Consider the following 17,537-nt stretch of genomic DNA (forward strand, 5'->3'; position numbering starts at 1 on the left):
TCATAAGAATCATGCTACCTTCATTGAACAGATGAGAAATCGAAGAATAGGTAATGCGTCGGAAGCCAAACAAACGGCCCATTGATGACATGCCCCTAAGTGTGACAAAATAATAGTTTAAGGAATTTTATATTAGAGGGATTTATTGCAATTGGATCATAATTTGAGGAGTTTAGTGCACTTTACCTATTCACAATAACTGTTTGTGGCATTGACGAGAGGTCAACGTCAACGTTGGAAGTTTTGACCCCATTTCACAGAGCAAGGCTTGCTTTATTGACTGATACAAATCAAAGTCTTTAGATTCCTTTTTTTCATTTTTGCTGTGTGTTTTCCAAGAATTTTCATTATATATTTTGCTCTCACAGAGTTCACACCCCAACTTTACTAAAGAGTAGACAATCAAAAACAAAAACACAAGATTAGGAAACCCAATTCAATTCCTCTTGATTTTCAGTGATCGAATTTGGTTTTTTCTTTCCCTGCAGATGGCGGATGTTGCTTTGGGAGTAGTATTTGATAGATTACTGAAAGCTGTTCTTGATTTTAAAGACAAAACCATCTACTTCAAGTCCATCCTCAAGAAACTCGAATCTAGACTGAGATCAATTGAACCAACTGTACGTGAAATTGTGAGTTTGGACAGAGTATTGAACAATCCGGAGGCAGAAATGAAAATGTTGACCGACTGGTTGATAGAGGCCGAGGAGCTGGTCCACAAGTGCTCGAAAATCCAGTGGTGGAATTGCTTCGCGAAGGTTTCCCACTCAACGAAGCTCCAAAAATTGGATGATAAGCTCAGGGACTTCTTTGAGACCGGTATGCAAGTTGTGCAGGCAAGAGACAGCAAGAAGATGCTTGTGACAGTGAATAAAATTGATGAGAAATTGGATAGAATGTATTCGTTTGTAGGTTCATGTGGAGCTCCAGGAGTTCCAGAATTTATTGTTGGATTGGAAGAGCCTCTTCAAGAATTGAAGACGAGATTGCTACGAGATGATGGACAGGTGATTGTGCTTTCGGCTCCTGGAGGATGTGGGAAGACTACGTTGGCGAAAATGCTCTGTCATGATGTTCAAATCAAAGGTATCAATGTAAAGATTGTCTCTTTGTTTTGTGTCTAATTTAATTTGGTGAATTTCATGTGCATTAGGAACCAGTGGTAGATTTTGATGAAAGGGAGTTGATTTTAGATTAGTGGTAGGGAATATATAAAGAATTTGATATCCACACTTGTAAAGCTCTCAAAATTGGTATATGGATCTTGTTGGAGGCTTACTCTAAATGATTAAATCTAAATTTAAGTTATACTCCTTAAAAAAAAAAAAAAAAAAAATTAAACTTGAATCCGTTCATTTTAGATCTCTCAGTGCTAATGAGACCTAATAGTTTTCAAACTGGCAAATGCTTTGACGTGCCTGTATCAAATTGAGCCGTGCTAGCTAAATTTATCTATGTCATGAATGAAAATAAATTCTTCTAAAGTTTAGCAACATTGATTCGAATTAAGTGGTTATATAATTTCTGCAGGGGCCATACTTGTCTGATTCACCATGAACTGGTCGTTTCTTTTTTTCTTAAAATCAAATTTTAACTGCAAAAGATACAGTTGTTGACAGACTTCCCAAGCTTTGGTGCAGAACTTTTATGTATGAAATTTCTAAACTTATAATGATGTTTTACTTCGTCCTTCTAGCCGATTTTACAGTGCCTTCTTTTGACAGAGAAATTTATGGACAATATTTTCTTTGTCACGGTTTCGAAGACACCCATCCTCAGGGTCATTGTTCAGAATATGTTTCGACATAAGTCTGATACAGTGCCCGAGTTTCAAAACGATGATGATGCTCTCAACCAACTAGAGATCTTGCTGAAGCAAATACAAACTATACAATCAAGTCCCATATTGTTGGTCTTGGATGATGTGTGGACTGAATCAGAATCCCTTATTCATAACTTCAAGTTCCAAATACCAGGATACAAAATATTGGTTACATCAAGATCTGAATTTCCAGGATTTAATTCTACATATAAATTGGAACTATTGAGTGATCAAGATGCCATGGCTCTTTTTCGTCACTCAGCATTTCCGCAAGGTGGGAGCATGAGCGTGCCAGAGGATCTTGTCCACAAGGTAGAATACAGACACTCGTATTTATTTATTATTTTGGTTGTTATTCATCTGTTAAAATCAGATGTTTGCACATATAGATGTGCAGTTATGCTTGCATGTTTTACTATTGTATCGCCAATTTTTACACACAAACTGATCTAAAAGTATTTTCCTTTTCTGCAACTGTCATTGGTTAAATTCAATTAATTGTAGATCAAGAAGTAGAGCCTTTTGTTACTTGTCTGCAAATCTGCATTAGTTCCATCCACTTAAGTGAATATCAAGAAGTAGAGCTTGTATTTACTTATCTGCAATTACACATTACTTTGTTTTTGTTGCAAAAAACTGAAACTGATTTAGTTTGCCACATCAAATTGAAGATAGTGAGAGGCTGTAGGAGATTCCCGCTTGCCCTTATAGTGGTTGGTAAATCACTCTGTGGAGAACCGGAGGTGATCTGGAGAGATACACTGGAGCAATGGTCTGAAGGACAATCTGTTTTAGATTCCAACAATGTTCTGCTTACTCGTCTCAAAACTAGCATAGATGCCTTGGACAATAGGTATTCTATCAAGGAGTGTTTCATGGACCTAGGTTCATTTCCTGAAGATCAAAGGATCCCTGCCATGACTCTTATGGATATATGGGTGGAACTGTACAACCTGGATGAAGGCGGCATACATGCCGTTGCAAACATCCACAAACTAGCCTCCCGAAATTTGGTTAATCGCGTGTTTACAAGGTAATCCCCATTTATCTATTGTAATTCCCATTTATCTAGATGTTGGAAGGGATGTAGTGGAAATAGTCCTAAACTAACATTTTGTGTTATTTGCACAATTTGGCTGCTTTCCCCTAAGCATGCAAACCCATCCCTGTCAGCAATCTTTACATGTATTCTAAAGGTTAACAAAAAGGCTTTGGTCATCCCTTTAAGTGAAAGATCTTTCTAGAATAACGGATTTACAGGGTCTCTATGGCCGTTCTTGTGGAACAATTAATGGCAAGGACTTGGTTGAGAAGAGAGGGCAGCAGGTCTGTATACGTCTGCTCCGTCTAGCCTGGCCAATGGAGCTACTTGAACCCGTGGTCTTACTTTATAGTTCAACTTGCTGTCCTTGGCTCATTTGACATGCTAGCAATCAACATATTATTATTATTATTTATTAGTTTTTCCCAAACTGGAGTAGGAATGGCACTACGATATTTGCTATTACTGCATACCTAAAAATTGAATTTATTCACAAGGTATCTGTTTTACTAGCTTATTCACAGGGAAGATGCAAATGAGATTGATGGGTTGAATGAGCATTTTGTCATGCAGCATGATCTGCTCAGAGAGCTGGCTATCCACCTGAGCAGCCGAGAGCCCATAGAACAGAGGCAAAGATTAATTATGGACATAAGAGGATATGACTTCCCCGAGTGGTTTGTTGAACCAATACAACCGTTTCATGCCCGCCTCTTGTCTATCTCTACAGGTTTGATTCTCTTATGTTTTCAATTTGAAACCCCTCAGACAATATTGTATTTATTTCTTTTTCTCCCCAATTCACAATGTGTGCAATATTGCTTGCAGATGAAACATTCTCCTCAAGGTGGGGCAGCATGCTACCACCTGAAGTTGAAGTTTTAATATTGAACTTCCGGACAAGGAACTACAGCCTGCCCAAATTCATGGAGAAAATGGATCAACTGAAGGTTCTCATCATCACAAATTATGGTTTCTGCCCAGCTGAACTAAGCAACTTTCAGCTACTTGGTTTTTTATCCAGTCTAAAGAGAATCAGACTAGAGCATGTTTCAATTTCTTTCCTTAGTGAAACCACATTACAGTTGACGAATTTGCGGAAGATTTCCTTGATTATGTGTCAAATTGGGGAGACCTTTAAGAACTGTACCTTCGAGTTTGCCCATATGTTCCCAAATCTTGTAGAGATTAACATTCACTGTTGCAGTGATCTAGTGGAACTTCCTGATAGGCTCTGTGATATTATCTGCCTTAAGAAGCTCAGCATCACTAAATGTCATGGTCTGGATGCACTTCCCGAAAGACTTGGAAGGCTAACAAATTTAGAAGTGCTGAGGCTTCATTCTTGTACAGGACTAAAGGGTTTGCCAGAGTCAGTTGTAAGCCTCCATAAATTAAGGATCCTTGACATATCTGACTGCCTAAACATCAGTGAATTGCCAATACGGATAGGTGAGCTGCGTGGTCTGGAAACGCTCAACATGAGAGGTTGTGAAATGCATCAGTTGCCACCATCAGTAAAGGATCTTGGGGATTTAAAGGATGTGATATGCGATGAAGAGACTGTCAATCTCTGGGAACCTTTTAAGATTCATCTCAACAATGCAAGGATAACTGTTCTTAAAGAAGACAAAAATCTAAACTGGCTTTCCGGTCTCTACCATTGAGAAACCTTAGTGTGAGAAAATGGTGTAGAACCTCAGGTATGCTTATAACTTTATTTGTTTTTGTTTTCTTCTTCTGAGACGAAATACAGATGGAAAAAAAATATAGATACAACCCATTCTACTGCCACTTACAAGACATTCAATGCAATTAGAACATAACATTTGCTACAATTATGGTTTTTGCCACTGCCACAGTTTTGATCCAAGTAATTACTAGTTGCCACTTTTCACAGCAGCGCCACTTCCGTCAACCCTCACCAAATTGTGACATCCCACTACTACCACCATTGCCATTTGACAGCTGACATTCAACCCACAATAATATGATTGTGCCTTTGCCAGATCCACCCCATTTGGGCAACTTTGCCGCTTCCGCTTCCGCCTCCACTTTCACTTTAACTGCACTGATAAAATTCAAACTGAAACACTGCTCACTACCTCTGTTTGCCTGTTGAGCAACACTATCGCTTCTTATCATTGCGTGATTTCCTTGATGCTGCCCACACATGTTAGTTACGATAAGTTAATGATAAGTGGACTTGTGTAACACTGTTTATGCCTCCTTAGGTTTTAAAAATGAATTTTGGCAATGTAGTCTGCTTGGGCATCTGTTACTTTGTTGTGGATAACTAGTGGGATTTGAACAGCTGCTGAAGTATTATTATTGTTGTTGTTATTATTATTTTATTTTTATGGGTAAATTAGTCATACACCCAAGTCACAAATACATTCACAATAACCTTAACAAGGTTTGAATCCTCAATCTTTCATTTAGAAAGTAGTAGATACAACGTGAGCAGGGCGGCTCAATATAATTTGAGGCAAAAAATATAATAGTGACCTTTTAATATCTAATATATAGTCAATCCAATTAATTTTTCTTGTCACATAATTGATCTTAGAGTTATACAATTTATACTTAAATTTAATGAAAAAGGAGGAAAAATATGTAAGAAAAAAGAAGTAAAAAAAAAAAAAAAAAACAAAGAAGATAAAAGTTAAAAGAAGAATATGGGAAGTTTTACAAATACCAGGGGAAAAAAAATGTGAATAAGGAGGAGAAAGGGGAAAAAAAAAGGGTGGGATAAAGATAGAAATTTTTTGGGCCCACTATTAAATCTCTTTTGGTCACGCCTCACTGTTGATGTGGACCAATAAAAAATGGACATGTCTTTTTTCATTACCAAATCAGTGATGGTATATTTACCTACCATATCTAATTTGGTAAATAAAGATGCACCCCACCATATCTGATTTGATAATTAAAGATAAGTATCTATTTTTTATTAATTCACATCAGCCGTGAGGATGGTGTACATGAAGACCTAAGTATTGTCCATATGAGAAAATAAAAATTTTTGGGGCTTTCCATTCGGTATAGTTTAATAATGGGAAGAAAATAAAAATTTTAAATGTTATAATATAAACAAATAAAAAAAATTGAAAGGTTATAATATAAGGAAATAAAAATTATTGGGCCTTTCTATTGGCTAGAGTTTGATAATAGGAAGGAAATAAAAATTTTAGGAAGCTTATAATATAAACAAATAAAAAAAAATTTGAGGCCTTCCTATTGGTTTGGGGCCTTAGGCGACCGAATAAATCGTCTAAGGGTGGAGCTGGCCCTGAACATGAGCTATCTCGTGAATTACATTATAAGTATTATTGTACATCTTTCATGTGGTTTTCTTGGACAGCACCACCATCAAATTCTTAGCTTCTTAATTTGAAATTTAGAGGATAAAACTATGCAAATATTTTCAGATTATTTGTACAAAAGTAATTTGGTAAAATTGATGTACTCAATTTGAGAGCCTGACTATCATTATATATGAGAGGAAAATTATAAATATGGGAAAGAGAATAAAAATCAAATCAGAATAAAAATTAAATCCTTAAACAAAAGCCTAAACATTAGCCTATAATGAAGACCCAATAAATCTGTCACAATCATTGAGTCAACTTATAGATATGATTTCCAACACTCCCCTTCAAGTTGGAGCAAATATGTTGACTAAGCCCAGCTTGACTATGGAAGACTGGAGAAGAAAATGCCAAACAGACTTTGTGAACACATCTGCAGTCTGTTATGAAAAGGGAACAAAAATAGGATTAATGATACCTGATCGAACCTTCTCTCGAATGAAGTGAGTGTCTCCTTCAATATGTTTCGACCTTTCATGTAAGACAGAATCGGAAGCAAGCATAATGGCTGATTTATTGTCACAAAATAGCCTTGAAGAACCTTTCTCTACAAGACCCAACTCTCCCAAAATTGATTGAAGCCAAAGGAGCTCACAAGTATCTTGGTATTCAACTTCATTAGAGGATCTGGAGACGATAGCTGGCTTCTTACTTTTCCACAATATGAGATGATTATCATAGAAAGTACAAAAGCCAGAGGTAGAACGTTTATCTGTCTTACATCCAACATAGTCTGCATCAGTAAAGCATGAGAGTCCAGACTGATTTCCTGAGGCATAGAACTAACTTAGGCCAGTGCACGACTTAAGATACCTCAAAATATGATAGACTTCATCCATATGATCTATGCGAGGGCATGCGTGAATTAACTAACCACACTAACAACAAATGTCAAATCGGGCCTTGTGTTAGTTAAGTAGATAAGACGACCTACCAAACGTTGATACACGGACGGATCTGGAAGTAATTCCCCCGACTCAACAGAGAGTTTAAGATTGGGCTCCATAGGAGTGGAAGCGGGTCGACACCCAAGCATGCTAGTGTCTTGAAGATCCAAAACGTATTTATTTGAGATAAGGAAATTCCATGACGGGATCTAACAACCTTAATTCCAAGAAAATATCGAAGGGAGCCTAAGTCCTTCACATCAAAGGACTTTTGAAAATGAAGTTTCGCCTGAGCAATCCCTAAAGCATTATCACCTGTGACAATGATATCATCCACATATACTAATAACATAATGCAGCGACTATCATAGCGACGTCGAATAAAGCAAGTATGGTCTAAGTGGCAGCGTACAAAGCCCATGGATAGAACAACATCGTTGAAATGACTAAACCAAGCTCTAGGAGATTGCTTTAGACCATAAAGAGACTTCTGCAGCCAACAGACTTTCCCAGCATACTCCCCCTCAGCCCGAAATCTAGGGGGTGGATCCATATATATAGTCTCAAGTAAATCTCCATTAAGAAATGCATTCTTGACATCTAACTGATGCAGAGGCCTAGAATGGGCAGCAGACAAGGTGATAAGCAGTCGCACAGACGTCAACTTTGCCACAGGAGCAAAGGTAGCACCAAAGTCTTTGCCCAGAATTTGAGTAAAGCCTTTTGCCACAAACCGAGCCTTATACCGATCAATAGAACCATCGGCTAAGTACTTCACAGTAAAGACCCATTTGCAGCCAACCGTTTTCTCCCCAGTAGGTAAAGCAACAAGTTCCTATGTATTATTACACTGTAAAGCATTCATTTCTGTTGTCATGGCAGACACTCAATTGGGATCCTGGAGGGCCTCTGACACTGATCAAGGAATAGAAACGGTCCCAATCTTGCCCAGGAAGGATTATATGCACCTGAAAGACCATCATAGGAGACATATTGGGAAATAGGGTGGTTAGTGTTACTAGAGAAACCATGCCAATTAGGAGGGTGACGATCACGGGTAGGATAACGGGATGTATGTTCAGGAATGGTAGGAGCCACAGGAGAAGGAGAGTTACCTGGACCTGGTTCTGAAGATGATTCTGGCAAGCATGGTTGTCAAAAGCGCGCCTTGGCGCGCGCCTGGGCGCAACGCAGCAACTGCGCCTCACAATAGCCCAGGCGCAGCGACCTCCACTAGGCACGCGCCTGGGCTGCGCCTTGAAGGTTGTATGAGGGCACGCCTCATGTATTATGCAGCATATATTTTGTGTTTGACTGATTATAGTTTATATTATTATATTTAGTATATAAATATAGCTTTGGAAACTTAAAAGTAAAAATTGGAATTTTGTCATCTTGTGAGGCAACATATCCAATCAATAAAAATCTGCAGAAGAAACGTGATGATGGAGTGGGAAAGTCAACAAGGCAAAAGTGGGAAAGAGAATAGAGAGAAAGAAAGAAAAAAAGAAAAGAAAAGAGAAGAGAAAAGAAGAGAAGAGAGGAATCTGGAATCTGAATCTGTTGCTCTGACGATGCCACAACCTAGGTCAGTAATTTCATTTAAGTTTTTTTTCTTCCTCCTCCTCTTCTTTTCTCTTCTCCTCTTCTCTCTCTCATCTGTTTTTTTTTTTTTTCTTTTTTCTGGCTCTCCTATTTTTCTTCTTTCTCAATTTTTTTTTTCTTCTTTCTGGGTCCCTGTTTTTCTTTCTTTTTCTTCAAGCTCTGTTTAGGGGCTCTATTTTTTTTCCCCCCTCATTTACTAGTTTCAGATTACTCCTTTCTCTGTCTTCTCTCCGGCCAAACTGGCCTTTAATTTTTTTTTTTTTTTTTTTTTTTTCCCTTCATCCATAGTCTACTCCAGTACTCTATTTTTTTTTTTTTTGCCCTCCTCCTCCTCTTCTCTTCTCTTCTCCTCTCCTCTCCTCTCCTCTTCTCTCTCTCATCTAGTTTATTTTATTTTTTATTTTTATTTTTTTCTGGGTCTCTGTTTTTCTTCGTGTCTGTAATTTTTTTTTTTTTGCCTCTTTTTTGAGTCTTCTCTCTAGCCTAAAATGCTGATGTGCTATGATGGACTAAATATATGCCCTTCAATTTTTTTTTTCCCTTCATCTACAGTCTACTCCAGTACTCTGCTTTTTTTTTTTTTCCTCCTCCTCCTCTTCTCTTCTCTTCTCCTCTCCTCTTCTCTCTCTCATCTGATTTATTTTATTTTATTTTTTTCTGGGTCTCTGTTTTTCTTCGTGTTTGTAATTTTTTTTTTTCCTCCTTTCTGAGCCTTCTCTCTAGCCTAAAATGCTGATGTGCTATGATGGACTAAATATATGCCCTTCGTCTAGCCGCTGATCATGCCAATGGTAAAAGAAAATTGGACTAAAATTGGACTCCTTAGCACGCAATTAATTCTATATAATTATGTATATAAGTTATATAACATTACCCTGTATATATATATCTATCATCAGTTTCTACTCCTCTGTGTTTGCTTTCTTTCTTTCTTTTCTTCATCTACTTTATCTCTTTATTATTATTTCAATCTCTGCTTCTCATTTTTTTCGGATCTCTATCTCTCATTTTTTTCTCCCTTCTTAGCTTCTTTTGAATGCAATTTGCTGAAATTTGCTGCATGCTATTTGCTGGAATTTGCTAGATTATTTAAATTTTGAATGTTTGTGCCTGAATGTTGTTTGCTGCATTGCCTGAATGCTTGTTTGGTGAATGCTTGTTGCTGAATTTAACTTGGTCCATTGACTTCATTCTATTTCTCGTTGTAAATAGATAGGAAAAATGTCAAAGGATCTAGGTTGGAATTATTGTCACCTGCAAAACCCACAAGATAGGAATGCAATAACGTGTAATTTTTGTGAAAAAGTTATGAAAGGAGGTATTTATAGGGCTAAGCAACACATTGTAGGGGGATATAGAAATGTACAAGCATGTAAAAAGTGCCCTGAACATGTGAAAGAAGAGATTAGAGAATACACGAGCAAGAAGAAAGAAGAAAAGGAACACACAAATTTGTTGTCTGATTTTGATGACATGGATGATCAAGATGAGGATGATGTAACAATCATTGATGTTAAAGGTAAAAGAGTGGCAAGTGGAACTGGAAGCAGTAATATTCAATCAAAAAAGCAAAAACAGAAAGGTCCTATTGATTTGTACTTCACCCCTCCTCCGGAAGTAGTTGTGCAAAATAGAAAAAATGACAAGAGTAAGCAAACAACAATTGATAATGCTTGCAAGAAAGAACTTAGAAACCGAGCATGTCAACGGTTTGCAAGATGGATGTATGATGCTGGGATATCATTCAATGCCCTTAATTATGATAGTTTTGCACCAGTTGTTGAAGCTATTGGCCAACATAGTCCAGGAATGAAACCTTCTTCTTATCATGAGGTGAGAGTTCCCCTCCTCAAGAAAAAACTGGAGCATACAGACAATTTAATGCGGGATCATAAAGAGGAATGGGCAAAATACGGATGCACAATTATGGCAGATGGATGGGAGGATAAAAGACACAGGTGTTTGATTAATTTTCTGGTGAATTGTCCTAAAGGGACAATGTTCATTCAATCTGTTAATGCTTCCTCTTATTCAAAGACCGATGAAAAAATGTTTGACTTGCTTAACAAGTTCGTGCAGCAAATTAGAGCATAAAATGTGATTCAAGTAGTCACTGATAGTGCCTCTTCTAATGTTGTGGCAGGTATAAATTTAAATATGTACTTGATGTGGAAATTTTAGGTTTATTGCTTCTAGCCTTCTATTAATCCATATTTTCTTTCTTTACAATAGGGAGAATGTTGGAGGGAAGGCACCGACATTTGTATTGGTCACCTTGTGCTGCACATTGTGTGGACCTGATGTTGGAGGACATTGCTAAGATCCCAAATATAATGAGGACCATAAAGAGAGCTATAATGTTAAATGGTTATATTTATAACCGTTCGGGTTTGTTGAACATGATGAGGCGTTATACTGAACATAAAGAGTTGCTCAGACCTGCAACGACTCGATTTACCACTTCATTTATCACGTTATCAAGCATCCATCATCAAAAGGATTGCTTGAGGAAGATGCTCACTTCATAAGAATGGATCTCCAGTAAATGGGCGAAAGAGATAGAAGGGAAAAATGTAGCACAGATTGTGTTGATGCCTACATTTTGGACAAGCATTGTGTACTCTCTCAAAGTAGCAAGCCCTCTTGTTCGTGTACTTAAGTTGGTTGATGGTGAGAGAAGGCCTCCAATAGGATATATTTACGAGGCTATGGAAAGGGCTAAAGAAGCGATAGCTAAAGCTTTTGGTGGGAATGAGGAGAAGTATAAGGACATCTTTAAGATCATTGATACTAGGTGGAATATCCAACTCCATCGCCCTTTGCATGCAGTTGGGCATTTCTTGAACCCAGAATAATTTTATAACAATCTAAATATTGAGCAAGGTGATGGGTGGTTTATATCAATGCATAGAAAGATTGGTTCCAACCACTGAAGAGCAAGATAAAATTTCTTTGGAGTTGAGTAGATATATGAAAGCTGATGATTTATTTGGCTCATCAATTGCTGTTAGACAAAGAAAGTCAAGGGCACCAGGTAAACAAGTCAATTAATCATTTTTTAGTATATTTGAATTTTAATTTTGTTAATTTTTTACTAATAATATGTAAATAACAGCCGATTGGTGGTCTGCATATGGTTCTACAACTCCTAATTTGCAAAAGTTTGCTATTAAAGTGTTTAGCCTCACATGTAGCGCATCTAGGTGTGAACGAAATTGGAGTGTATTTGAACATGTAAGTTTGTAGTATTAGTAATTCAATGATAAAAAATTAGATTATAAACAGTTATACACTTATACTTATTAATTATTTGAATTAATGCAGCTTTATAGCAAGAAGAGGAACTGGCTAACTCAATGTCGATTGAATGATTTGGTTTTCATCAAGTATAATAGAGCACTAAAACGATGATATGACATACGTGATTGGATCGATCCCATCCTTTTAAATGATATTAATGATAGCAATGAGTGGTTGGTTGGAGTAATGGATGAAGATGTAGATGCCGAAAATGAGTTGGTGTTTGAAGATGACTCTTTGACATGGGGTGCAGTTGCTAGAGCTACCGGGGCTGGAGAGTCCAGCCATGATTTAAGATCAAGATCAGCTCCAAGGGCAACAAAGAAGACAACACCTTCATGCTCGCCTTCACTACGAATCATAGATGATGACGAGGCAAACTCTGAGGAGACAGAAGAAGAAGAAGATGCTGAGGGTTACAAATCTTTTGATGGGGACGATGATGAGACTATGTTGTTTGGTGAAGAGGATGATATTTAGGTCCCTTAGGATTGTTTGGTAACTTTGGTTTTAGGAGTCCTTGTCAAAACTCAAAACTGAAACTAATATTTTGTTGCTTGGTTTATAGATTTGGTAGGCTACTAAGTATTGACTATGATACTTTATAGATTTGGTAGGCTACTAAGTATCTTTTGATAGATCTGTTTTGGAGTCAAATGATAGCTTTTGCTTAAGACATCAAGTATAAATTTATAATATATGGTTAATTGGTTTATGCTTTGCTTCTTTTGAATCTTTCTTATGAATAAATAGCTTTCTTAGTTTAATTGTTCTATTTTACTGGTTGCTTTATTGGTTTAATTGTGATATATTTAGATTAATTTAGTGTTTTTATTATTGGATGTTCATTGTTTAATTGTGTTAGTTTTGCTAAGAATTATTGTTTTAAAATTGTACTTGTGTGCCTCACATAACTCAGGCTCGCGCCTCGCCATGCGCCTCGCACCTAGGCTCCAAGGGACCTCTAGCGCCTTAGTGCGCCTTGGGCTTTTAATAAGTATGCTGGCAGAGGAGGTTGAGTGTGATGGCGACAAAAGTAGACCTGCAAAGGCGGAGGGGAACCCTGCATGGATGGAGAAGGAGATTCCAGGACAGTGTGATTTTTAAAGAGAGGAATAGGATGGGTAATAAGAGAGATCTCCTTCTCCAGACCACAAGAAAGAGAATCCTATACCACATAATTAGTACTATAAAAAGGAACAGTTTCATGAAATGTCATATCAAGAGAATGATACATATGTTATAGGATCATAAAACGATAACCCTTTGACATAGCAAAATACCTGAAGAAAATACACCTAATAGATTTATCATCAAGTTTATGATAAGAAGGACTACGGTTATGAACAAAACAAGTACAGCCGAAAACACGAGGTAGAAGGTGAAACAATGTATAATCAGGCTGGAGAATCTGAAGTGGGGCTTTACCACCCAAAACTCGATTGGGAGTACGATTAATCAGAAAAGCAGTTGTAAGAACAGCCATATGCCAATAGAATTTAGGCACATGCATACCACTTAGAAGACATCAGACCACAGACATAAGATGACGGTTTTTGCGTTTAGCCACGCCATTTTGCTCAGGAGTGTAGGGGCAAGTGAGTTGATGTAAAATATCCTTTTTATTAAGTTCAGTCCGGAACTCATTCGAAACATATTCACGTCCATTATCAGAACGAATATTACGGATAACAGTGTTATACTGAGTTTTGATCATTTAAAGAAACTGGGCAAATAAAAGAAGCACATCATATTTCTTTTTCAATAAATAAACCCAAGTACAACGAGAATAATCATCAATAAACAGTAATTGGGGATAGTATAGCTTTTGCAGCCAATGAGCCTTAACATGTCCAACCCCTCCATAATGGTGACATATAATCTGACCTCCAGAAGTACGTGATCCAAAGTTGGCTGCAAAAGCCATACTATCCCCAGCAAGCTCAAATACTAGTAGAGGAATAAGTGAGGGCTGAATTAAACGGTGCCTGCATTCTTCACCATTAACAGTAGCAAAGGCTTCCAACAGGGATGGCATTGGTGATGCATTCAAGATCTGAGACTTAAGTGGTTCAAATTCTGGGCATAATTCCATAAAAAACTAATAGGTATGCTGACGATTAAGACGTTTGAGAAGAAGAGAGGCTGCTGCGGGAGGAAATTCACTGAGAGGCTCATATTGAGCCAGTTCCTCCCAATGAGATCTCAAATACCCAAAGTAATCAGCTACAGACAAATTCATGCCTTCCTACGAGGCCTTACCAATACCTTGGTATAACTAAAAAATACGAGCATTATTCCTAGAATGAGCATACATTTGATTCAAAGCAGTCCACAAGTCATGAACAAAGTCATAAAACATGAATATAGTATAAATTCGTTCCTCCAAAGAATGAAACATCCATCCTAAAATGGTGCAATTATCCATATTCCACTGAGCATATTTAGGATCTTTAATATCTAATATCTTTTCAGTGCCAAAAAACCACCCTGATTTGCCTTTTCCACCAACATAAAGGCGGAGGGAACGAGCCCAGGATCCAAAATTACGGCCATTCAACAGTACACTAGTAACTCGTTGAGCCAGTGTGTGTTGCGCCGAAGAGAGAGTTTCTTTATTATTACTTGAATCAGCCATAATATTAAATAGAACAATTCAATAGATCACCAATAATTTCAAATAAAGGAGGTATAAACCTGATTTTGATCAAACCAAGAAGCCGGAGACACGGCGGTCCGATCCGAAAATGCTGCCAAATATCCCGGCAGCCCCAAAAAATTGCAAACACGTTTTCTGATCCTAGTGCATGACATAGACTAAGGAAATACCCTTTACAGGGATCGAACCTAGAGGAGATTGGCTCCCCCTAGGACTGTCGCAACAGTGGCCTGAAGAAGAGAGGATCTGTGAAGAAAAGAAAGAAAAAGGGAAGGGGCTGTGACAAGACAGAGAAAAAGAGAGATGAAAAGATGCGGTGAAAGAGAGAGAGAGTAGGGAGACGTAGGTTTGAGACTTTGATACCAAAAAGTAATTTAGTAAAATTGACGTACTCAATTTGAGAGTCTGACTATCATTATATACAAGAGGAAAATTACAAATAAGGAAAGAGAATAAAAATCAAATTAGAATAAAAATCAAATCCCTAAACAATTGCCTATAATAAAGACCCAATAAATCTGCCACAATCATTGAGTCAACCTACAAATATGATTTCCAACAAGTACATATCTTGGGACTGATGTGTTGATTTGAAACCATTCTTCTTTGCTTTAGACTGAACCATGAATCCATGCTTGATTACTCTCGTTACTACCCCTCTCGAAAGTAGCCAACTCCCCTGCTCCTATTTTTCATCCACCACAGCAGATGGGAAATTGTCTTTTGCTTTATTTAAATAGTCACTGTTTGCTTTAGTGCTAGTCGTTTTTTCCTTTACACTCCACTTGAAAGGTTGTCATGTAAAACCGATGCTTTAGGAGAATTGTCATTTTATCCTCATGTTGTAGAACTTTGCCATTCTGATTTCTTGTGCTCCATTGTGAATATTGTAGCTGATCGTATCATGTAAAACCATATCATATTTGTTGTTCAATAATATACTCATTTCCGAAATACCCAATCTTATTCAACGACATGTCTATCTATTCTGATTTGAGTTAGAATCTGTAATTCTTGTCCTGATGCTGGATCTCATCTAGGAAGCTTATTTTCAAGTTCTGTAGAAATATTTTTTATTTTGAACTCAGCTGATACAAGTTATTAGTGTGTTTCATCCAAACTTGAGGGTTGTGTTCCTGACTGGAATCTAACTAGAATGATTACAACACACAGCATTATCCTACAGTATGCAGCTTGCAACTAATATCTATTTGCATAGAAGTGGAGTCATTATCATGCTTAACTCTCAAAAGACCTAGGACATAAGTAGAAGCTATCATTGTAGCACACGAGTAGAAGTCTGTTTCATGCACGTAAACATGTTTTGGAACCGTTGCACGATTAGTTACACACCTTGGCTATATATTGTGAAACCATCCCGAAAAGACAAAATATATAACTTTCTTCGAAAAGAACCTTTAACTAGGAAGCGTGGAAGAGAAATTCTACTGAGACCAGAGAGTGAAACCATTTTAGGAAACTAACAAGCAAGTGGAACTATGACCTATAACATCAACGATTGTGTAACATGTTAGATGAATTATATTAGATAGGTTCGTATCCCAGGTTGATAAAGCTGATTGACTTTGATTACATGATACATCATTTAATTAGAATCTGGTTGAAATTGGTATAACATGGAGTAGAGCAGTAGAGTATAATTTATATATGTCTACATACGTTCTCATATGAATATGTGTATGCACAGTGACATGTTGTAATAGACCAGTAAATCTGTGTTGTGCTTATATATTTTATACATTTCTTAATAGATGTAAGAATTATCTTGAGTTAATATTGAATTTATATGCATCTTCCATGATTAACTTTATGTTCAAAGATATGTGTTCAGCAAGTTGCTTGAATTATAGAATGTGTTTGGGCCTTCTGGTTATACCATGATGACATGAACATAAGTATGTATTATTACGGGTGGACTAAAATAGACTTATTTCATTTAACAGTTAGTTAGTAGAGTTATTTCATAATATATTGAACCAAGATGTAAATTATACTAGTAATGCATCCACATTATTATGATATATGTCTATTAATATATCGTACAATTATTATTGTGGTATGGTACAAGTTTACTCGTTGAGAGCTATATGATTGCTGGGCTGTGACACTCTCTTTTCAATGTTTTAGGTAAGGCACCAATGGAGTAAGATTGAGATTTCAGCGGATGCTCGTTGTACTTGCTTTAGTCTTGTTTCTTTGATTCTAGTAAGATAAAATTGATTTGTGAGGAATAATGTAATTTTGGACGTGTGTTTTCATAACAATGTAATTAGGAACTTGTTTGTTTTCTTGTTATTTAACATATTTTTGTTGGGGATTGAAGGGGCATAAAACCCTGCTGGGCCAAGTCCAGCCCAGCCCAGCCCAGCACTTAAGAAGGAAGCCCAGCAACCTCCCAGTCCATCCTTTCTCATGTAAGGCCTGTTTTGACCTAGGGATCAGCCCAAGCGAAGGAGGAGCCCGTTGAGGAAGGACTAAGCGCATATTATCTTAGGGACTAGAAAGGCCCAAGAGGTTATTAGGGCAAGAAAAGACTTCTATAAATAGAAGGAGCAAAAATGTAAGGCATTTGATTGAAATGTATCAGATTTACTTTCTGAATATAAAGAACAATTTATTGCACTATCAGGGATGTTTCTAAGTGGAATAATGTAATTATGGACTCGTATTTTATCTGTTATTGTTATTGAGAATGTTTTGAAAACCTTTATGTTCATCCATGTAAGGCTTGATTTGATTTAGTTATTTTAAATTAATCATTCGATATTTTGCAATGGATGGTGAATATGAATTTGGTAATGCCAATTGTGGTGGGGTGGGATGAGTGGTC

At 37.1% G+C, this 17,537-nt stretch overlaps 2 protein-coding genes across 7 annotated transcripts; both read left to right on the top strand.

The window, feature by feature from the left end:
• Window positions 1–292: 292 nt before the first annotated feature.
• On the top strand, window positions 293–17,382 carry LOC132266819 (probable disease resistance protein At5g66900). Of its 6 annotated transcripts, none has more exons than XR_009468723.1 (7): window positions 293–1,086; window positions 1,725–2,134; window positions 2,494–2,855; window positions 3,389–3,594; window positions 3,693–4,567; window positions 10,960–11,961; window positions 12,052–12,728. XR_009468723.1 is itself a non-coding variant. In XM_059767802.1 (6 exons), the coding sequence occupies exons 1-5, from the start codon at window positions 489–491 to the stop codon at window positions 4,529–4,531; spliced, it is 2,415 nt and encodes an 804-aa protein (XP_059623785.1). In that variant the 5' UTR covers window positions 293–488; the 3' UTR covers window positions 4,532–4,567; window positions 17,031–17,382. The 6 variants fall into 6 exon arrangements, 4 of the variants coding, with proteins under 4 accessions (XP_059623785.1, XP_059623784.1, XP_059623786.1 ...); XR_009468722.1 differs by lacking the exons at window positions 10,960–11,961; window positions 12,052–12,728 and adding exons at window positions 16,835–16,912; window positions 17,031–17,382 and having other exon boundaries at window positions 294–1,086; XM_059767802.1 differs by lacking the exons at window positions 10,960–11,961; window positions 12,052–12,728 and adding an exon at window positions 17,031–17,382.
• Window positions 8,207–11,582, top strand: LOC132316448 (uncharacterized). The gene is made up of 3 exons (XM_059814921.1): window positions 8,207–8,273; window positions 10,043–10,685; window positions 11,270–11,582. Exons 1-3 carry the CDS (start codon window positions 8,207–8,209, stop codon window positions 11,580–11,582), a joined length of 1,023 nt encoding a protein of 340 aa, XP_059670904.1.
• Window positions 17,383–17,537: the final 155 nt, after the last annotated feature.

The sequence above is a fragment of the Cornus florida genome, unplaced genomic scaffold, assembly GCF_030987335.1.
Source record: "Cornus florida cultivar Cherokee Brave unplaced genomic scaffold, ASM3098733v1 CherokeeBrave_3.0.0_Hap2_Chr07, whole genome shotgun sequence".
NCBI lineage: Eukaryota > Viridiplantae > Streptophyta > Magnoliopsida > Cornales > Cornaceae > Cornus > Cornus florida.

Excerpts from the sequence above, each read along its gene's own strand:
- LOC132316448 (XM_059814921.1), top strand. The coding sequence starts at position 8,207 with ATGGTAGGAGCCACAGGAGAAGGAGAGTTACCTGGACCTGGTTCTGAA. Across the intron at positions 8,274-10,042 it reads AGATGATTCTGGCAAGCATG|GAGGTATTTATAGGGCTAAG; the intron begins GTTGTCAAAAGC and ends AAGTTATGAAAG. Across the intron at positions 10,686-11,269 it reads TGGGAGGATAAAAGACACAG|TAAATGGGCGAAAGAGATAG; the intron begins GTGTTTGATTAA and ends ATGGATCTCCAG.
- LOC132266819 (XM_059767802.1), top strand. The coding sequence starts at position 489 with ATGGCGGATGTTGCTTTGGGAGTAGTATTTGATAGATTACTGAAAGCT. Across the intron at positions 2,856-3,388 it reads GTTAATCGCGTGTTTACAAG|GGAAGATGCAAATGAGATTG; the intron begins GTAATCCCCATT and ends GCTTATTCACAG. Across the intron at positions 3,595-3,692 it reads CCTCTTGTCTATCTCTACAG|ATGAAACATTCTCCTCAAGG; the intron begins GTTTGATTCTCT and ends TATTGCTTGCAG.